Below are 21,609 nucleotides of genomic sequence, written 5' to 3'. Positions count from 1 at the left end.
AGCGACGGTAGCAGAAAAAAAAAAAGAACGGTAGCAAAAACAATGTTTATATAGTCTCCCTATAGCTACCGTATCACTGGGTCTTTTCATAATGGCATAACTGCTAACTTTGTTTCTCATTGTTACAGCGCTATAACAAAAAGCATCTACGAGACAGTCTGTCTGTTTTCCTCCCATGATCCTCCTGCCATGCCGCCCTGCAGGGCTAACCTCCTGTTTGCGCTGGTCTTTCTTGAGCGTGGCGATCTCCCGGTTCCTGCGTGACTCCGCCTGTCGGTTCCTTTCCTGCTGCTCCTTCATCTGCTTCATCAGACGCACCTGGCAACGGTTACCGTGGAAACGGTCAGCGGGGTCTACTGACGGAAGCTTTTTACTGCAATCTGTGAGACCATTTATAACTCAAAACGCATTATATCAGTATGAAGAAGAGAGTCATTTTCAGGCTGCATACACAGCAGGACAGATCAATCAGAATCATGAACACTCGGTTTTGCTCGTAGAACTTTCTTATTTTACACATTATAGAGAAGTTCAAACTTTCACGCCTCACTGGTTCAGAACTCCTCAAATCCCGTCTTGGAGGTCCAGAGCCCTGCTGTTTTTTGCCCTCACCTTGTAACCAGAGGCTGATTTTCATCTAGCTAACAGGGCTGCGGGGTCTTCTGCCAATCACAGACTGCATAGTGAGGTTGATTTGAAAACCAGCAGGGTTCTGGACCTCCAGAGACGGATTTGATTAACTCTGTTTCACCGTATTTAGGTTCAGTGCACCATGCATACAGATTCTCACAGTAGTTTCAAGATCTGTCCTTATTCTGATCTTAACACAGCTACGCTGTGTTTTCTGGTGTCATCTTACTTTGGTTTTCTTCATCTCCACCACTTCCTGTTGGAGTTTCTTGAGCTGTTTCTCATACTGCGATTGGTTCTTCAAGAGGCGGGCGTGTTCTCTCTGGGCAGCCTGGAGCTTGTGCAGTTCTTTATTCATCATGCTCAGCTTCTTCTCATACTCAGCTTTAATCTTCTTAGTCTTATCCTCTGTGCATGACTCCATAGAGCCTGGTAAACACATAAACAAACACACACACACACACGCATGCACGCACACACACGCGCGAACACACACATGCATGCACACACACACGCACAGACACACACACGCACGCGCGCACGCACACATGCACCCACGCACACACAAACACACACACGAACACACACACGAACACACACACACACGCACACATATGCACATAGATAAATGAGCAAAAATGACAGAACGATAAGTTGTCTCTGACTGAGTTTTAGTTTGTCACCATGGTTTTGGTTGAAATACTGTGACTGTAGTGTGTACACAGGTTTGACCTGGGCTATGTGAGTGTAGAGAGTTGTGTGTCTATGTACCCATGTTGTGAAGCACGCGGTCTCTCTCCAGCTGCGTGTCTTTGATCTTCCTCTGCAGCATCATGAGTTTCTGCTCATACTGCTGTTTGAGGGTGTGGAGACGTCTCTGGCTGTTCTCCAACTCATCTATGAGCTTCTGCTTTATGGCAATCTCACATGTGATATTGGCCAGATCCGCCTGGAAGTTCTCTGTGTCACACACACAAACACACACACACACACGTGCGCACACACACACACACACACGCACACACACGCACACACACACGCACACGCACACACGCACACACACACACACGCACGCGCACACACACACACACATACACACTTACACAGTTTAGAGTGCAACCACATGCAGGTACACAAACAGGTGTGCGCAATTTAAATCATCTTAACTGTCACAGAATAAACAATGACTCAGCTGCCAAGCAAAGTGAGTGCGAAGATAATATTCACCACTAGGTGGCAGAAGCACCCCAAAATATTTGGATCTGTGATCCTAGTATTCAAATTCAAACAACTTCAAACCATTATGTCCAAATCATTTTTAAAATCAGTTTTGTTTTTGTCTTTATATGACCGTTGCTCTAAGAAAGCCCCTCAGTTTTTGATCTAGAGTGCGTTTTACCCAACATGGTAAATAAGGTTTCGTAGACAGAGAGGAGACTAGAGAGGAGAAAAGAGTATTTGCAAAATGTAGTGACACAATCAGGTTTAATGGAGTTTAACAGCAAAATACTAGTGAGGAGAAAAAGGGTATTTGAAAATGACGGTAAACTAGCCAGCGTTTATGGAGTTTAATCGGGGAGCACTAGGGTGGACAAAAGCGTATTTAAGAAGGACTTGGACGCAGTTTGGTTTGTGCATCTGCACACAAAGACACCTTTCTCATCCAGCTCTGAGTCAGAGTCATCAGAACTATCCTCAGCGTCCTCCTCCTCCTCCTCTTCCTCCTCATCCTCTTCCTCGCCGTCCTCACGCTCGCTGCCCTCTTGTGCCTCCTGCTGGACAAAAAAGGTTACTGCTTTCACAAATGGGTTTGACGCAGGTGCTTTATGTGTGTACGGAACAAACTGTTTCATTTTGTCCTAAAACATTTCCCAGAAGTCTACAGTCCCTCATTTGCCCAGCAGTTTTGGCTGCATCATAAACTCAACGTGTTCACCAAGGCACAAATTCAAGACAAAGGCATGTAACTATCAAGGATCAGTTTTTACTTAAAAAAATCCTAACAATTCAATGACATAGACCTTAATGACAGTTTTTACTCTGAGACACTCACTATATATATATGTGCCCCGTCTGGCACTTCATATAATTATTGTGCTAGTGTCTAGAGTTAAAGATACTCGATTTGAACCGCTCAACCCAATTCGTTTAATACGAAAAAGCTGTTCATTGGGGGGCGAATACTGATACTTCAAGATGAGCCCTTAGCCAAAAACCTCATAGCAGATATGGTGATGTTACTGTTTGTACCATTTCTGTCTCCTCATTGGCTGCTTCAGACTGTTCCTTCTCTGTCCCTTTCTCTGGCTCGTTGTCAGGGACCTCTTCCTTGGCAACGCTGGAAGATACGGGTCACAAAACACCAAAATCTCCGGGTTTATGATTTAATCCGTGCTCACAAACACATTCACACACGTATATAATCAGAGGAAAATAAAAAATTCTTGTATGTGCCACGGCTCTAGTCTCTCTATTCTGAAAGCAGAGCAAGGACAGGGCAGACATGAACACTGAACGTGCGGCAGAACACAAGAGCATCAGCGTAGCAGGTGACCTGAAAACAGGTTAAAGAGCATTCACGAGCATTCTAAATCATTCAAAATAATATCAATGAAAACGAAAATAAAAGAGAAAAAAATATATATAAATAACGCGGTTGGTGTTACAGCCAGATGGTCCAACTAAAAAAAAAAAAAAAAACAAAAGAAAATGTCAGCACAGGAGAGAACAGTAGGCAGTTACCAGACCCCATCTCACAACAACAACAGAAATAAATAAATAAAGCATTAGAGAGGCAAAACTGGCTCTTCCTTGGAGCAGTGCAGCAGAAGACAGAGCCAACTGGAAAACACTGCCGTCCATGGAGTGGTTCTAACGAACGTCAATTCACTTTAATTGGACAGCCATAAGGGAAAACCAGTTAAAAGAGCCCTTAATGAGCACGGCAGTGAGAGCGCAACAGAAGCTGTCTCAGGTCCGACTGACCAATGACCTGAGAGAACTGAAGCTGTCTCAGGTCTGACTAACCAATGACCTGAGAGAACAGCAGCTGTCTCAGGTCTGACTGACCAATGACCTGAGAGAACTGAAGCTGTCTCAGGTCTGACTGACCAATGACCTGAGAGAATTGAAGAGAAACTTGTAAAGAGTCATTCTCCAAGTGTGGCAACTACCTTTGAAAATGCAAGGTTTGCTCTTCACCAAACATGATCCTACCTTAAAACAACTGCATGGACTGTTTCTTTTTCTTTCTTTCTTTCTTTCTTTCTTTCTTTCTTTCTTTTTTTTCCTCGATACACTGCTGGACTATGTGAGGCCCAAGGTTTGAACAGCCAGGCTCCAGCCACACAGAAGTTTATTACCTCCATCTGTAAGAGCTGTAGCGTTAATCTTTAAACTCTGTTACCAATGAACTGCCCTGCTCTCTCTCAGTGCAGTCGCTTTTAAGGTACGAACAGAATGGAGAAAAGACAGGGACGCATTTCCTTTAAGAGGGTTTAAAATAAACATTTCTCAACTACAGTCCTTCAGATCCAACAAACTGTTTATCTTGGTCATCCTTTATAAACCCAGTTAGCTGAATGTGATCCAGCCTTAGGGGCCTAAGGTTAAGTGTATCAGGTCTGTGAGTGCAGAACTACTTGTTAAGGACAAAGATGTGATATTATATTTATCAAGATTTTTTTTTCCTCTGTTTTTCCATGAACTGCCTTCTTTAAGGTTTGAGGCACTGAGCGCTGCGTAGTGTGTATCCCAGGACTGGAGCTGAATAGCAGGCATTGGTTTTAATGGGTATACAGGTGGGGGAGGGGGAGGGGGGGTGCATGGAGGGACAATGGGGCCAGAGTCACACAAGGACAAACCTGTCTTCCTCCACCTCCATCTCCTCCTCCTCCTCCTCTCGCCTCTCCTCCAGCAACTGCTGGAGTCTTCAGAGGTCAAAGGTCAGAGAGAGGAGACGAGGAAGGACCAAGGGTGTGTGCACAGAGACAGCATATGAGAGAGAGAGAGAGAAAGAAAGATAAACGAGAGAGAGACAGAGAGAAAGAGAGAGACATACAGACAGACAGACAGACAGACAGAGAGAGAGAGAGGGAGAGGGAGAGAGAGAGACATAGGGAAAGAGAGAAAAGTGAGAAAAGGAAAGACAAACATGGATGAAAAAGGAGAAACTGAGGTGGACCCAGCCGAGACTACACTGGCCTAAAGATTTCTCTTTCTCTAAGTTCAGACGCGCGCACACACACACACACGCACACACTCTCATACATACACCATAATAACAGTCATTACTGTAACAATCACGCATCAATCCCACGTGTAATTATAGAGCAGAGTTAACCAGCCTTCCACTGTAAAGACCTAACAGGCAACAGCACTTACAACAGAGTACACAAGCTTTCTCAAAGAGAGGGATAATTATCCACCATACACCCTAACGTGCTCACACACACACACACACACACACACAGACCCCTTCTCTCCTGTTACCACAGAGACATCTCACAACACAATGACATCAGTGCATCGAGTCTCTTCCTTTACCTTTTCTTTTTCTTCTTCTCTCTTCTCTTCAGCTTCTCCAGGTCTTTCTTGGCGATCTCGATGATGTCGGAGGTCTCCTTGTCCGGGCCGGGACCCAGCAGGGCGGGAGAGAAGGTTCCGGAGCCTGGGTAGAACGAAGAACGGCTGGAGGCACGAGACAGGTTCTTCCTCAGGTTCTCATTCACAGCCTCACTCTCCAGGAGTTTGGCCCTAAACACACACACACACACGCACACAGACACACACACACATATAGTTATGGCAGCAGATATGAGAAATCCTTGATGAATGTTAGTAAACTATGAGTGAAAACCCGCTATACTCATATGTGTCCAAAATCCCATTTCACACACCCACACCCACCCACCCACCCACCCACACATACATGAACACAGGCATGCATGCTCTCTCTCTCCCTCTCTCTCTCACACGCACACACACACACACCCACACGCACACGCACACGCACACGCACACGCACACACACACACACACACAGACACACTCATCACTATATGACAAGTTCTGACAGAGGTTTCCTGTATTACCTGAGGTCTTCAATCTCTTTGATGTAGTTTTGGATCATATTCCCAATCTCCTCACTGCCTTCACCTGAACACAGAGCCCAACAACAGTCACCATTATGTCCAACAACACACACATGTCCACAACAGAGAGAGAGAAAGAGAGACAGGCAGAGAGGGAGAGAGAGAAAGGCAGGCAGAGAGAGAGAGAGAGACAGACAGACAGAGACAGAGACAGAGACAGAAAGACAGGCAGAGAGAGAGATAGAGAGAGAGAGAGAGAGAGAGAGAGAGAGACAGAGAGACAGAGACAGAAAGACAGGCAGAGAGAGAGACAGAGAGAGAGACAGACAGACAGAGAGACGTAGATACCAGCTCTGGAGAGGGCCTGGCTGGCCTGGTCACTCAGTAGCTGTGTGAGTCGAGCTCTTAGGGCATCAATGGTTTCCTGCATGGCTTTGACCCGCACACGCAGGTTATTATTCTCCGTCTGAAGCATCGTGTTCTCATGATACATGTCATTAATGCTCTCCATACCATCTTCTCCTATCATACGCTTCCCCTGCACACACGCAGACACACACACACACACAATAAAATATAAAAATATAAATAAAAATATACATATGTAAAAATATTTAATCACTCCATACTATCTTCTCCTGTCACATGTTTCCCTATACACGCACACATGAACAAATCATAGGTAAAAAAAAATTTTTTTAATCTTGCTATACCATCCTCACCTACTCTACGCTTCCCCTACACACGCATATAAAGACAGACGGGCAGACAGACAGATAGACAGGCAGACAGACAGACAGATAAACCCACCCAAACTGAAACTGTTCATTATCTCACTTCACAATAACAAAACTCTCTGCCTCCTCTCTTCTCATCTACACATAAAATTCACTCCATCTCCCTTTTCCCTTTACTTGTCCTCTATTCAGATTAACATACTTCTGTTCCTCTCTCTCCCTCTCTCTCTTTCTCTCCCTCTCTCTCTCTCTCTTTCTCCCTTTCTCTCTCTCACCGTTCTGTACTCCATGAGTTCCATCTGCAGGCGAGCGATTTCTGTCCTCAGAGCGCTGATCTGTTGACTGGCCTTGTCCTGGTTCACCACCACTTTGTTCTTGATGTTTCGTGCTCTGTTAGCGTACTTCAGCGTGTTCAGAGTCTCCATGAAATCACGGTCTGATGGACTGATACACGCTATCATCACTGTTTGGCTGTCCGGCAGTAAAGCAAACAAACACACAAACAAACAAACAAACAAGAGTGATTTACATATCATACATATACACACACATGTCTGCTTTGGCTAAGACTGAAACATCTCATCTGATAAATTGTGCACATATAAAAAGACACGCGCGCACGCACACACACACACACACACACACACACACACACACATACATACAGACTTACAGACATACAGACACACACACAGACACACACACACACACACACACACACACAAACACACCTGTTCCCACCCAGTGAGTCCTGAAGAAGACGGGTAAGTTTGGAATCTCTATAAGGCACGTGCGTTGACCGTTTGCTTCTGTCTCCCAGAGCGCTAATGACATTCCCCAACGCCAACTTCACCATGGAAACAGAACACAACACACATCTCTGAATAACTCATCTCAAGAAAATTCTTCTAATCCTGTCTCTTTCATATGAGATAAGATGGGTGTTTTTTTCACACAGCAGATGGAAATAGATAAAAGATTTACAGTCCTCCAGAGTCAAGCTTTAGAACCGAATGGAAAAGTGTGTGATTAGCTCAGTATTGATTAGCTGTAGCTTTGGGCGGGATCCACACCAGTCCACAGTTGATGGAGATGCCTTCTTTGGCTCTGTCTCCAGTGGCACCAGTCCTCTTCAGGCGCTCAGACCCAGCAAGGTCCACAAAATGAAATTTGGCCGTCAGCGTCTCAAACTCATCCAAATCTGCGGAGTCGTTTGCCAGACGGTTGTCTGTTTCTATGTCCTGCTAGAGAAGAAAAGAAAACAAAATTCATTTTTGACTTTCATTCTCCATCCCTTCAGTGCGCTAATGACACCTAAATGGAGAAAAAAAAAAGAGTAATTGCAAAACTCTTATACTGCACAGGTGTTAGCGAGTTGACTTTGACAACAGTATCACTCCAATGAACTGAAAAAAAAAAAAAAAAATCGGTTCCTGAGGGGGAGTCAGGCGCCATTAGACAAGCAGTACTGTATGTCTACAGTGGCACTCACACAGGCTTACAGATACTTACACAACTAGCACTAAACAGGAAGGAACACCTGCCGGTTACATTCTGTCACAGAGGTGACTCCCATTACATGACATACAAGTTGTGTCATGTCCAAAAATAACACAAGTGTAATAATATTACACATCATAATATAGGACATTATTTACAGAGCAGAACAGCACAGACATACACAGAGATACAGATAAATATAGAGATATAAATAGATATAGACATAAAGATACAGATATAAACACAGATATAGATATAAATTTAGATACAGACATAGACACAGATATAGTGTAGATGTAGTTACAGATACAGATATAGATATAGATATATACAGAGACATGTGTTTTCAGTGAGTCTGTGTCTGAAACCATTGATTGTAGACTAAGGGCTTGTCAGGTGCCAACCTACATTGTCTTTGGCGCAGATGCGGACTTGGCACAGGTGGATGGTGAAGATGGCATGAGAACGGGAGCTCTGGACGTTCATCTGAGTGCTGGCTGTCGTACGTGAGAGGGCACCCAGCTTCAGGCACTGCATCATCTATGAAACACACACACATACACGCAGAGATAAATACACACACACACACACACACACACACACAGATAAATACACACACACATACACAGAGATAAATACACACACACATATACACATATTCACAGAGATAAATAGTCACACACACACACACACACACACACACACACACATACACAGAGATAAATACACACAAACACACACACACACACACATATTCAGAGAGAAAAATACTCACACACACATACACAGAGACAAACACACACACACACACACACACACATATTCACAGAGATAAATAGTCACACACACACACATACACAGAGATAAATACACACAAACACACACACACATATTCAGAGAGAAAAATACTCACACACACATACACAGAGACGAACACACACACACACACACATGTTCACAGAGACAAACACACACACACACACACACCTCAGCCTCAGAAGACACAGTCCGTGTGGTGACTCCCACAGTGTAGATTCCCCCGGTGGCATCTTCATGGATCTTAATATGAGACTTCTGCTTTCTCGACTCCATATCCCGCGTGGAGTCAAACAGATCCAGGACCTCCTCATTATATAACTGCATTATTATACACACACACACACACGCACGCACACACGCACGCACACGCGCACACACACACACACATACACATGCACGCACATACACACACACACACACACACACACACACACACACACACACGCACACGCACACGCACACGCACACGCACACACACACACGTACACACACACACGTACACACGCACACACACACACGCACACACACACGCACACACACACGCACACACACACGCACACACACACATTAGAATTACATTAATTACATTTACTTTAACTCAAAAACACCTAACATATCCCCTCTGTATTAATCACATACAATAGCACCTTTGAGGTGGAGATTCCAAAGAGGGAGAAAACTAACAGTTGCCTACATCACAGCAGAGCCAGGACAAATATGTATGTAAAGTACTTAATTGACTGGACCCTGTCCCATGTATGTAAAGTACTTAAATGACTGGACCCTTTCCCATGTATGTAAAGTACTTAAATGACTGGACCCTTTCCCATGTATGTAAAGTACTTAAATGACTGGACCCTGTCCCATGTATGTAAAGTACTTAAATGACTGGACCCTTTCCCATGTATGTAAAGTACTTAAATGACTGGACCCTTTCCCATGTCTGTAAAGTACTTAAATGACTGGACCTTGTCCCATGTATGCAAAGTACTTAAATGACTGGACCCTGTCCCATGTCTGTAAAGTACTTAAATGACTGGACCCTGTTCCATGTGCCTTGGGCTCCCTTTCCTTGTGACCATGCACTTTTTAAGTCACAGTAAACAGCAGTTTTGACAGTGACCCACTGAGGCACCCATGCAGCGTTTATTTGATTGTTGCTTCAATAAATTCAGTCCCTAAACAAGTTTAGTTCCTCTGGCAGAGAAGGAACCAAAGCAGAGGAGAGAAGTGAGAGAACTAGGTCACTGCCCAGTCACTCAAATATCTCAAACACTTATTTGATTTCCATCTGTTTAAGAGACCGTGATGTATTTCATCGTGTATTCTGGACAAAGTTTGACGGAGGGGAAATATCGAGCGTCGTGTTGTGTGATAAATGAACATTCCTGAGAATCGTATATTTTTTCTTTTTTTGAAGCAACTCTCCAAATCAGCTGTTTCTTTTCTCCCTGTGCCGCCTCTGAGTTACGCAGCCGCTTTTCGGCCGCTGACAGGGGTTAATTTAGGAGCATGAGGCGATAAATAACCCCCCCCATCTTCAATAAAACAGTGCCTGAAATAGCGTCGCCATGGGAGACCAACCCGAGCATCGCTACAGCAACCAAAAACACTGCTGTGTAGTGGCTAGAGAATGGCAGAGGTTAGTAGGGTACAGTCCAGTGTAGGGCTGCTTCGTTTACTGTACACATATATTAGTCCAGTAAGGTCCATATCTGACCAGATGAAGCACTTATAAAATCTCACACAGAAGCAGTATGTGAGGGGTTTGGTTTCAAACTGCTCTATTTGCTCTTACATGTGATGGACCTAAATTTGTTTAAAAGTGAAAATGGAACTGTGTGAACTGCGACTCGGTCAGCCCGTTGTGGTGATTTCTGCGATTTCGGCCTCCGGCCAGAAGAGGGCAGTACCTCCAGAAACTGGGCGTTGATCTTAAACTCTGGGACGGGGCGACCCTGCTCTGTGGCAGCCTGCCTCCTCTGCTCGATGCCCTTAAAGAGGTGACTGACGGCCCGCGGGATGATGCCCAGCTCGTCGTCCAGTATGTTCATGTCAAAGCCCGTGCCCATCGTATACGTCTTCCCTGAGCCCGTCTGGAAGAGGAGGAGGAAGAGGAGGAGGAGGAGGAGGAGGAGGAGAGAAGAAAAGACAAAGGGAAAAAAAGGGAAGAATGAAAAAATCACAGTTTCATACGCCTGTTTTTCAGTTCTTAACAACCATGTCTTCACTCCCTTAAAAACTGTTATTTCCTAAGGCTTAGATATTTCTCTGGATTACAAAAACATTTCTTTTTTTAATCAAGAATATCTACGTTCAGCATGTAATCTTCTCTTGTGTCACTGAATAAATGTGTTATTGTTTCCTCTTCACACACAGTACAGATGGGAGTGCTCCTTTCACACTCAGCGATCAGCACATTTTATCACACTGAAAACATACCAGTCACTGCTGCAGGGAACCCAGTATACACAACAGCAGTGGTATGCATTATAAGTAACGGACATTAAACATCATTCTCCATGCACACTGTACGTCCGGTTCCTGCATTTTATTCAGCTGTAACTTTCTGGATGTGATGATTCCTGTGAGATTAGACTAGCAGGTCAGGAATGTGTGTGTTTTCTGGGATCAGGCCGTTGTGTGGGGATAAATCTGGGATTAGCCCAGGAAAAAAAACACACACACACATACACACACACACACACACACACACACAGACACGGATGAGCGGGATTGAGTGAATGTGGAGCGTTTGACAGAGTTTGGAGGTGAAACAGCCTGTGAAAAGATGTAGGTCACGGGCAGATGCTCACGCAAGGCAGCAGAAGAGAGGAGAGCATATTAAATATATATATGTGTGTATCACAGAGGTGTGGAGTGAACAGAGAGCACCCTTAAGTGCCTGTCACTCTTCCTAACCTCAGTCTCATTAAAAAACAGAGAGAGAGGAGAGAGAGAGAGAGAGAGAGAGATAATGTGAGAAAGAGAAACAGAGGGAAAGACTCAGTCGTCACGGCAACCACAGGCTGAGGGATCGGAGGGGAGAGGGGTGTGAAAATCCAAACTTTGCATGTCATTTGAATACTCCCTGCTGAGAAAGAGCAAGAGTGAGAGAGACAGAAAAAGGGATCAAGCGAGAGAGAGAGAGAAAGAGAGAGAGAGAGAGAGAGAGACGCAGGGAGAGACAGAGAGAGAGGGAGAGACAGAGAACAGAGAAAGAGGCAAAAAGAGCGAGTGCCGTCCTATGTTACAATGAGGATTAAATGAAAACAGTAGCGACTGAAAGTGGTTTATGTCTGTCAAGAAGTTGCCGTGGCAACGCTAAAACCAAAGCAAAATATCTAGGAGTCAAAACACTGGCCTCTGTTTTCCTCAAACACTCCAGACGGCAGAAAGAAAAGACTTAGGCTAAGAGTTTCCTTTTAAAACTGTTTTGGTTTCAGAGACCTTACGGTTCTCCGTCAGGCAGACTCTTAGCGACGGTGAGAGTGAGTGAGTGTGAGTGGTTTTTCGGTCTGATGGGGAACTACTCATTCTCTCCCAGGAATTTCTGACAGAGGTCCAGATCAAAGTCTGTCAGCCATGCTCTACAGTTCTTATACTGCACCACCGATTTCACGATTACTGAAACATATTCCTCAGACAAATATATCTCAAATGATCCTAAATGAGAAAGAAAAGGGCAGATATAGCCTGAGACCATTTTAAAATATTAATGATTCAAAAACAAATCAACTAGACATAAAAAAATCAAAGGAGAAATAATTCACACACCAGACCCTGAACCACAACTCAGTCCCATTAAGAACTATGAAGTTCTTTACTGAGTTACTCCATTCATTGAAGATACTCATCACTCAAAGTATCAGCTACAATGAAGATGCCTCTCTTTCAAACCACCTTGGCCCAGGAATCATACCAACCTGTCCATAGGCAAACACAGTGGCATTATAGCCCTCAAAACAGCCTTCAATCAGCTTCTCTGTGCAGTTAGAGTAGATGTTGTCCTGCTGCGTTTCCATGTCGAACACATAGTCAAACGTGAAGGCCTTGTCCTTTCCCAGAATGACCTGAGGCTCACTAGGGGTCACGAATGTACAGATGTGACATCCTTCGATCTTCTCCCGTGGCAACTGGGGACGAATCCTGAGAGAGAAAGAGAGAGAGAGAGAGAGAGAGTAAGAGAGAGAGAGAGAGAGGGAGAGAAAATAAAGATTTCATGAGGAGATTGAGAAGTACAGCACCAGCTGCTTGAGCAGAACAGAAACAAAAGACAGTTTGAGGTAAAGTAAAAACTTTCAAACTCAGACTCATTTATCTGTATAAAATGTGTGTGTGTGTGTGTGTGTGTGTGTGTGTGTGTGTGTGTGTGTGTGTGTGTGTGAAACATGGGGGTGAGATAAGAATCGAAGAGATGCTGACAGAGTGAAAATTATGGCTTAACAATGTGCTAGCAGCTAAAATGACTTCAGTGATAATGAGCAGCCCCTCTCTGTGTTAATTAAACTGTCAGACACAGTGATTCCATCTCACAGCAAAAACTGCTAAAATCTCATTATTACAAAAAAAAAAAATCAGACAAATTAAAGATGAAATAAGAGGCATCCACAAATCTAAATGTTGGTCAAATCAAACCAGTTAAAGAACTGTTTTACTCCACATTTTTTTAAACCTATGGGTGCAACATAACTGAGGCTTCAGTCAAAACGCACCATTTATGACCAGTTATGACGCGTTGATGGATATCTAAACTCATAATAGATCCTTATTGTACACCTGTAAATCGTACAGTGGTTTACAGAAAAGTCTAGAACTCCACTGACACAGATGCTTTGACTGTTCACCTGACAGTGGGCTCTGGCATTGGCTCAAGCCCTCTGTGTGTGTGTGTGTGTGTGTGTGTGTGTGTGTATAAGGCCACTATTGTACTGATCCAGCGACACAAGACAATACTCAGAGACTAGCACAGAGCGACCATTGTATCTGAGTTTGACACTGGATCTGAGCACTGAGTCCACCCTACACCAGAGTCACACTCACATAAAAAGAGTTGGGTTTGGGGAGGGGGGGGGGGGGGGGTGAAAGGTAGAGAAAATGGATGGATGAGATTTCTGTTGTCTATTGATAGACAAACTGACACATTTAGACCTCAGTGCCAAGGCTATTTTCCCATTCTAGACCAACAGGACTAACCAACTGCTATTCACAGCTACTCACACATACTGTATTATCCAGAACTCTTGAAAAAATGATTTGTCTAAACAAATTAAGCTAATATGCACTGGCATCAACCCAAATAACTGACGTTCCTCACTTTAAAAAACAATCCAGTAACTTTATCAAGCAGCAATAAAACATTTGTATAAATATTCATTTAGGTTCACATGTATGCATGTATAGCAATACAGAAATCAAACGACAAGACAGAAGAAACTGAAAATAAAGGGGAATTAATAATGTTTTATTAGAATAATAAAACAACAACAAAAAACAAACAAACAAAAAACCAAAGAAAAAAAAACAAAGGCTTTCTCTAATCCATCTGAAACTTTGGGCTAATATGGAGCCCCTTCTTGTTTGCTCACATGATGAATTTGTCACAGTAGGATTAAAGTTATTCATATTTAACACACATTTACCACAGAGCTAATCCTTTTCATTAGTTCATGGCTGATTAGTGGTTTTGTTTGGGTTCTGTAACGCTGTAATTGTCCGTGTAATCTCACTGTTAAAACACACAAAGCAGCACTCTAATTTCAGATTACTAATCCTGCTATGCACCACAAACAACAGGCTCTCCCTCAATCTACTGATTTGCGTGTGTGTGTGTGTGTGTGTGTGTGTGTGTATGTGTGTATGTGTGTGTGTGTGTGTGTGTATGTGTGTGTGTGTATTTACGAATTTTTAGACCTCTGGGTCAAGGCTGCCAGGTGATAGATCTATTTGTGCCCTGTGGACTTCTGAAAGGTCAGAGAGGTCAAAGGTTAGTTGGTAAGAGATTTGAGCTTTATCTCCAGCCAAGATCAGCCAAGGTGGGAGAGCATGACACCACTGACAGGAAGAGGTCAGAGGTCAAACCATGCTCATAGTTTATGACTAATCAGGCCAGAGTTCGAGAGCTGGAACTTGAGAGTGGTTCCAAACAGCTAATGGAAAAGCAGCTCTGGCCCCAGAGAAATGAGCAGTTCTCTCCTGATGCCGCTGACTCTTTCATAACTGTCCTACTTGAGCCTACTCTTTTTAATTATGACTCATGAAATACTGTGGCCAAATGCACCCCTCCTCACCTCATACTAATGTTTGCACATATTCAAATCTATAATCTGTCCTAGCCTGGCTACATATTCATCAGTCTGAAATACTGTACTGTAATACAGACATGAAGATCATTTATTTCTTTTTGCGTAAAGACCAAACATGAAGGGAATTTTTACCTTCTGTGTGGTTCTGCACTGTAACATTGCTTTCCCATGTTAAAGTAAAACGTCACGTTGCTAATTTGGTTGTAAATACTTAAAGGCTAAATATAACACTGATGCTGATGTGGAAATGCAATTGATATGAAGCGTGAACACATCTTTCTAAGACATGCATTTCATGAATGAATTCAGCAGTTTTAGTATGTGTGAAAAGGGTTTGCCTCTCAAGGTCAAACACAGTTCTCTCAGAAAAGGCAGGACAGGTTTGTACCTGCATACCTCTCCCCTCAACACCTCTCTATAGCTCCACATAAATCATTAAATCTGGGCTGAGTGTAGCTTAACCTCAGGAGAGCTACAGCTGAGGGAGAAACTACTCTCAGAGAAATAATCACTATTCCGTGAGCCAAAAACCCTGAGTGCATTCCAGTGAAACTGCACCTTTTTTTTTTTTCTTTTTTTTTTTTTTTTTTGGAAGATCAGAATTCTTTTATGACATCATTGTATTATCGGTTGTTTGAGCGTCCACTGCATTTATGACATCACTGTTTTCTTCATTTAAAGCGTTATTGGAGCTATGACATCACTGCGAGAAACATTTACAAGTTCCATCAGGTTTATGACATCACAACCTCCTCCCACAGTGAACTGGCCCTCACCGGGGTAAGCGAAGCAGGCCGACCTAGCGGGCACAGGGAAGTGGTCCAAGCCATCAAACCCACCCATGCATGAAATGCTGATGCAACACATCATGAATGCTCTTTTTAATGAGCCTGCAATGGAATTATAAAAAAAAAACAGGAACAAGGTGACCTTCACTATCAGGTCTGAGCCTGCTACAGTACACAACACAACTCAGTGCAGATGGAGGAGGGGAATACACACGAGGAAAAGGAAAAAAAAGCATAAGTTGTAGAGAAAACTTTATATTATGCATGAGTGACTGTGAGACAGCCGGGGAACATCTACGTGTCTAACCTGCAGCCTGTCGTCTTTCATCAGCAGTCACCCAGACGTGTCGAACAGACTTTACCCATCCCGCTGAAAAATTAAAGCCTGCTTTTGGGACAGAGCTGCAAATCTTCCCTTCTCTGGCTGCTTAGGAACAGAAATCCATACGTGCATTTGGTTCTTAAGAAGCCTTAACTCTGAAGATCTGAACGAGACAAGCTTTGAAGGTCAAAGCGACACACTCACAGACAAACTCAGCCCTTATCACATACCCTTTTCATCTGGTCCCCCCCCCCCCACCCTACATGTTCTGGGCGAAGACACAACAGGGTTTATGAGACAGTTTGTGACAGTTTGTACAAAATACGACACACTTTATCCTGCCTGTCGAAACGTATTTAATGCTGCCAAATTCAGCAATTTGTTTTTGTATATTTTGTTAACAATATTTTGTCATTTTTGTTTGTTTGTTTTTTTTAAATGCTGTACTTCTCATTGCTTATCTCTGTGCTAAATTAGCTGAGACTGCTTAGTTAAATAGACTGTAATGCTGAATATTTACATTAGCGATATATCAGCTGAAGTGTTGTTTCAAATCAACATGAAAGTGGAAGCCAGGCTGAATAATCACCCATTATGTGTTTAAACATTCAAACAGAATGAATTCCCAACGATGCAATCACTACTGTATTTATATGTCACGCCATGGCCTACTGTAGTCAAATACAAAAACGTTTGAAAAGTCGGGGGAATTTAGCTAAAATCTACCCATTTCCAGTGAAGGGCTTTTATGTGAGGCAGTTCTAATCTAGTGAGGCCTCTGATTGGCCCCTAGCGTTCATTTCTTTACCCCTGAGCTTTGTGATTGGCCAGCAAGCACAACTCTTATGGCTAAATGTTCTGTCTGAGTTGATTTGAGTCTGAAACAGGAGAAATACAGTCGCCGGAAGGGAGATGTCCCATTGCTCTTAGAAGAGCTCTGCTTACAGTCCAAACCACCTCTTAATGCTACTGTAATCAAATATCCCAGTAAAGAGATTTCTAATAATTACATATGACCTCCATCACTGCATATAATTACTTAAGAGAGAGAAAGTATGGTGAAGAAGATAGGAAGACTTCATTTTGCTTCAGGGTCACTCAAAAGTACCGTTTCTGTGCAAGCCAAACAAAAGCAGAAAGAGAGAGGGCTGATGGCGTGGTGATTATGGTGGAGGGCTGCCCAGAGAAAGACAAAGAGAGAGAGAGAGAGAGAGAGAGAGAGAGAGAGAGAGAGGGGGAGAGAGAGAGAAAGAGAGTTCAGCCTACATTACACACACACACACAGGCCTATTGATGTTGTGCACTGAGGTGGGATGGCAAAGCTTTTCATGGCAAGTCACAAAGCGCACACACACACAGACACACACACACACACACACACACACACACACACACACACACACACACACACACACACACAGAGTCACACAGAGACACACACACTGTACATGAGAGCCCAGAAAGGTTGCACACAGTGTAGAATGACAGACTGCAGCTCAGTCCGAGTCAGAGAATACTGGTCCGAAATGCAGTATGGGACATATCTGTCTGGGGTAAACAGATACCGAGCCGGGCCAAGTCCACCACGGGACACACCAGAAACAGAGACCGGGTCATCCCGAAAGCATTACGAGATACAGTAGAGCCATACTTAAAATAGGCCCCTTGTTACATTTTCCCATTGCGGGTCAGTGAGATCTCTGTTGAATGACTACAGAGGTAGTGGACTAGAGAAAACATAAGGTAACATTTAGAACAAGACCCAAGAGAATACGATACTGTGTCAGCTGGAGAGCACCGTGAGACTGGTCGAAAAACTCCAGCTTTCTGTTGTGGACTTGCCCATTTCGCAAAACTAAGAGCTTTGCATTTTCTAATTAAGTTAAAACCATCCACAGGCAACAACCCAGCAGAGATGACAATTCTCAAAACCTGTTGAGCCATAGGACAATTAGCGGTAATCCGCAAAGAAGCCCTGTTCCTCTTCACTTGTTTATATATACAGTCACGAATCTGTCTGTATTTTTAGGAAGTCACAGTATCTACTACTGCAGGTTTGGTTGCTACCACAAAGCAACAGGGCAAGGAGGACTGTGTGGGAAGTCTTCCCAACTTCTCCAACTCCTCAGGCAGGAGAGAAATTAGTATCCACAGAGAAACACTGAAGATTTTAGTAGGTGCTTATCTTCAGCAAAGTCTGACATGAAGGAATGTTTCTGACAGGTTCTCTCTGAGGAAACATCGCAACAGCAGATGACAATATTTTGGCAACATGACCGGCAACGTCAGTGCGATGTTCACTCTAACGTGCTAATGAAAAACAGGTAAAAACAAGCCCTTGCTTAAGAGAGAGAGAGAGAGAGGGAGAGAGAGAGGGAGAGAGAGAGAGAGAGAGAGAGAGAGAGAGAGAGAGAGAGAGAAAGAGAACACAAACAGAAAAAAACTCAAAGAGCCAGATCATGAAGAAGAACAAAAAAAAATGTGAATTTAAACAAAGAATGTATGATTTAATGGCAGAAAATATAGATATTACCCAGTAATTGCTACTTTAAACAGGCTTAGAGGTAAATAAGATGAAAGTGTCACAGTTTAATTCTCCAGACGACCTCTTTCTAAAAAGTTAATCACTGTAGTGTTCAATCAGTAGATGATGTATGTGTGGTTGCCACGGCGATACCCATTCAACATATGCTGGTTTAGTGTCATACAACAGGCACACCCAGGGAGATTCTATAGGGGCAAAGACCAGGATCAGAGCTTCACTCCCCTTCATTACCTTTGATTATAAAGCTTTAAAAAAAAAAAACTGAACTGTGAACTTGGAGCGTGATTTTTTAAGGACACTTTCTCCTCTAGCATGAAAAGATCTTATTTTCCCGGCACAACAATCACTGTTTAAACAGCATCCTGAGGAGAAACACCCTCGTCCTCACCTCCTTGGAGATAACAGGACAGACGCAGAGAGAGAGTTTCAAACACCACCAAGCTCCACAGTGATATTAAAAACCTCTGACGATTCACATGGTATTCCACACTCAGTAAAACTCAGCAACCAGTAATTCATCTATGCATGTAAAGCCAAAATCGGATTTCTTAAAACAAATCCCCAAATGCCTGAATTCAGCAAGGTTTTAGCCAACAGTCTGTAGTTTAACTCAATTATGGGAAAACTGCTGCTGTCCCTTTGGAGTACACTGGGAATGTGTGCTGTGTTACGGCCATAAGACAAATATAATCTGCCTTTAATCTCATGAATGCTGAGGTCAGGAACAAATCTTTAAGTGCAGTCACACCAGGGCCCAGGCTATGTAGCACAGTGTCCAATACAAGCCTGGATCAGCATCTTATGGATAGAGATGTCATAGAACATTTGCTAAAAAAAAAAAAAAAAAAAAAACACACACACAGTAAATAGCACTTACTCTTTAAAACTGTCCACCCCTGTTACGGTTAAGAGGTTAAGACAGAGCTGCAGTGCACACATAATGGACCACAAGTGAGGTTATTTTTTTTACTGTTTCTAATAAAGACACTCTTATATATTCACTGTATATAGGTAAGAACATTATAAAGTTTTTTATAGCAAACACAGCCTAAATGTTGTGGTAGCATTTAATAGAAATGAATACCAAAAGAGCAGTTGAAACAGACTGCTCCTGCTGATGGGCAAATGTGCAGTTACATTAGATGACGTCTATGAAAACAAAACTGATTATAAACAAAAATAAAACAATGTCAAAGGATGCTTTTTAAGATAAGGAATATCAGGAAACAAACAGAGATCAGTCTGAATGGGCGGTTCATACTCTGGGGCAAAGCAACAAGTCATTTGATCTTATACCACATAGAGCTATGGAGCCTTTGTGCAGTTTTGAATAGGAACAAAAAAGAAAACTTCTTTGTCATAATCTATAGGCAGTCATTGAGTCCATTTCCAAACAGAGACCATTCAAAATCTCTCCTCCATGTTCCTGTCTGACTACAGGCAGACCATATTCATTAAGCCACTAGAAAAACTGATCTAAAATCAGCAACTGCAGCTTGGACATAACAACTAAGATTACTAACAAAGCGGAGAAAAGGTCTGCTTTGAGAATCAGAAGTCCAGATGAAAGAAGACTGAGTTAATGAACAAACGTAACAGGTTAATGAGGACCAGATAAGGGTTAAATGTAACGCTAACGCGTTAGCATTACAGCGTCTTTGGCCTCTCTTGGCTGAAGATGTGGCATTGCTGTTTTAGCTTGTTGACAGAGCTCTCCTATGACTGAATAAACAGCAGACCCACTGAACCGGCAATGAAACAAAAGCCTCCCCCGCATATTGTCCACACGCCGACACCGCTGCCCCGCCCAGTTATCAGGGCCGGCTCAAATATGATAAGAGACCAGATAAAAAACAAGTAGAGTGGAAATAGCCCCGGGTCATGTGCACACACTTCCAAAAAGGCCTGAACGACATTACACACCAGAGTTCCACCATCCCCCAAGGAATTTCAAAACAATTTGGGCGACCTACGGAGACTGATAAATCGTCCAATGTTCTCTCGCTTTTAAAATTGAAACATAAATGTGATTTTTTTTTTTCCTTCTTAAGTCTTTGGATCATGTCATAGTCCTTGTTCTGTATTCAGGCAGAGGCTTAAAAGACCCCTCTGAGGAATACGCGTTCCCAGATAAACAGGACCAACTCTGGGTCCAAGTGCCTTTTCCTGCCCTCAGACTAGTGCTGTGGTTATGGAGTGGAGCTGGGGAAACGTGTTTCCTTCTGTCAGGGTAACTCTCCTTAAGGGCATTTACGGGCCGCAGTGGAAAAACTCTTAACGTGTTTATGTGTGAGGTGTGTCACTTTCTTAATAAGCCGAATTCAAAAGAACCATTTCACATAAAGCAACAGAGGCCATCAGTCAGACAGAGTGGTGGGTGTGAGATTTATACACTAAGAGCTTGTGATGTGTGCAGTGTAAAGGTATTGCGTGTGTGTGTGTGTGTGTGTGTCTGTATATACACGATCATATTGTTATTGTATATATGTTCAGTGTCTAGCACTAAGACACAGGGGTTGCCATAGCACCCAAGAAAATGTAAATAAAGAGTGCGTCCCTCCAGCCTGGTATTGGGATTACACCTATATAAGAAAATGCACACATACATTCCCTTATATAAATCTGCTGTGTGATAAATCAATAATAAAATAGAAGAGCAAAGACAACAGAAACAGGAATGTAGGAATCCAAAAAAACGAATGGGAAGAAAAAAAAAAAAAAAACAAGAGAGAAAAAAAAAGAGGATATTCAGGAAAAACACACAGAAGTGCGAGTTTGGGTGTGGTGAACACATGTAAGCTACTGTGTAATTAGTCTGATCCACTGAGGGAGGCATTGCCTTTGCTTCCGAAACACAATGACAGAGCAGA

The 21,609-nt window shown here is 43.1% G+C and overlaps 1 protein-coding gene across 1 annotated transcript in view; it reads right to left on the bottom strand.

The window, feature by feature from the left end:
* The window catches only part of kif21a (kinesin family member 21A), a gene marked incomplete at its 5' end in the record, with an annotated part of 28,792 nt that extends 15,859 nt beyond the window's left edge, over nucleotides 1–12,933 (bottom strand). Inside the window, 16 exons of the mRNA XM_030790531.1 lie at nucleotides 211–318; nucleotides 860–1,059; nucleotides 1,402–1,590; nucleotides 2,285–2,402; nucleotides 2,881–2,968; nucleotides 4,494–4,559; nucleotides 5,176–5,385; nucleotides 5,724–5,787; nucleotides 6,072–6,261; nucleotides 6,736–6,931; nucleotides 7,192–7,307; nucleotides 7,534–7,701; nucleotides 8,369–8,500; nucleotides 8,948–9,097; nucleotides 10,693–10,875; nucleotides 12,706–12,933. Coding sequence (XP_030646391.1) covers nucleotides 211–318; nucleotides 860–1,059; nucleotides 1,402–1,590; nucleotides 2,285–2,402; nucleotides 2,881–2,968; nucleotides 4,494–4,559; nucleotides 5,176–5,385; nucleotides 5,724–5,787; nucleotides 6,072–6,261; nucleotides 6,736–6,931; nucleotides 7,192–7,307; nucleotides 7,534–7,701; nucleotides 8,369–8,500; nucleotides 8,948–9,097; nucleotides 10,693–10,875; nucleotides 12,706–12,933 — 2,406 coding nt within the window. The remainder of the gene's footprint in view (nucleotides 1–210; nucleotides 319–859; nucleotides 1,060–1,401; nucleotides 1,591–2,284; nucleotides 2,403–2,880; nucleotides 2,969–4,493; nucleotides 4,560–5,175; nucleotides 5,386–5,723; nucleotides 5,788–6,071; nucleotides 6,262–6,735; nucleotides 6,932–7,191; nucleotides 7,308–7,533; nucleotides 7,702–8,368; nucleotides 8,501–8,947; nucleotides 9,098–10,692; nucleotides 10,876–12,705) is intronic.
* Between the last annotated feature and the right edge of the window lie 8,676 nt (nucleotides 12,934–21,609).

The sequence above is a fragment of the Chanos chanos genome, chromosome 13, assembly GCF_902362185.1.
Source record: "Chanos chanos chromosome 13, fChaCha1.1, whole genome shotgun sequence".
Lineage (NCBI taxonomy): Eukaryota > Metazoa > Chordata > Actinopteri > Gonorynchiformes > Chanidae > Chanos > Chanos chanos.
The sequence above is the reverse complement of the archived record's forward strand: the minus strand, read 5'-3'. Positions and strand labels throughout refer to the sequence as shown.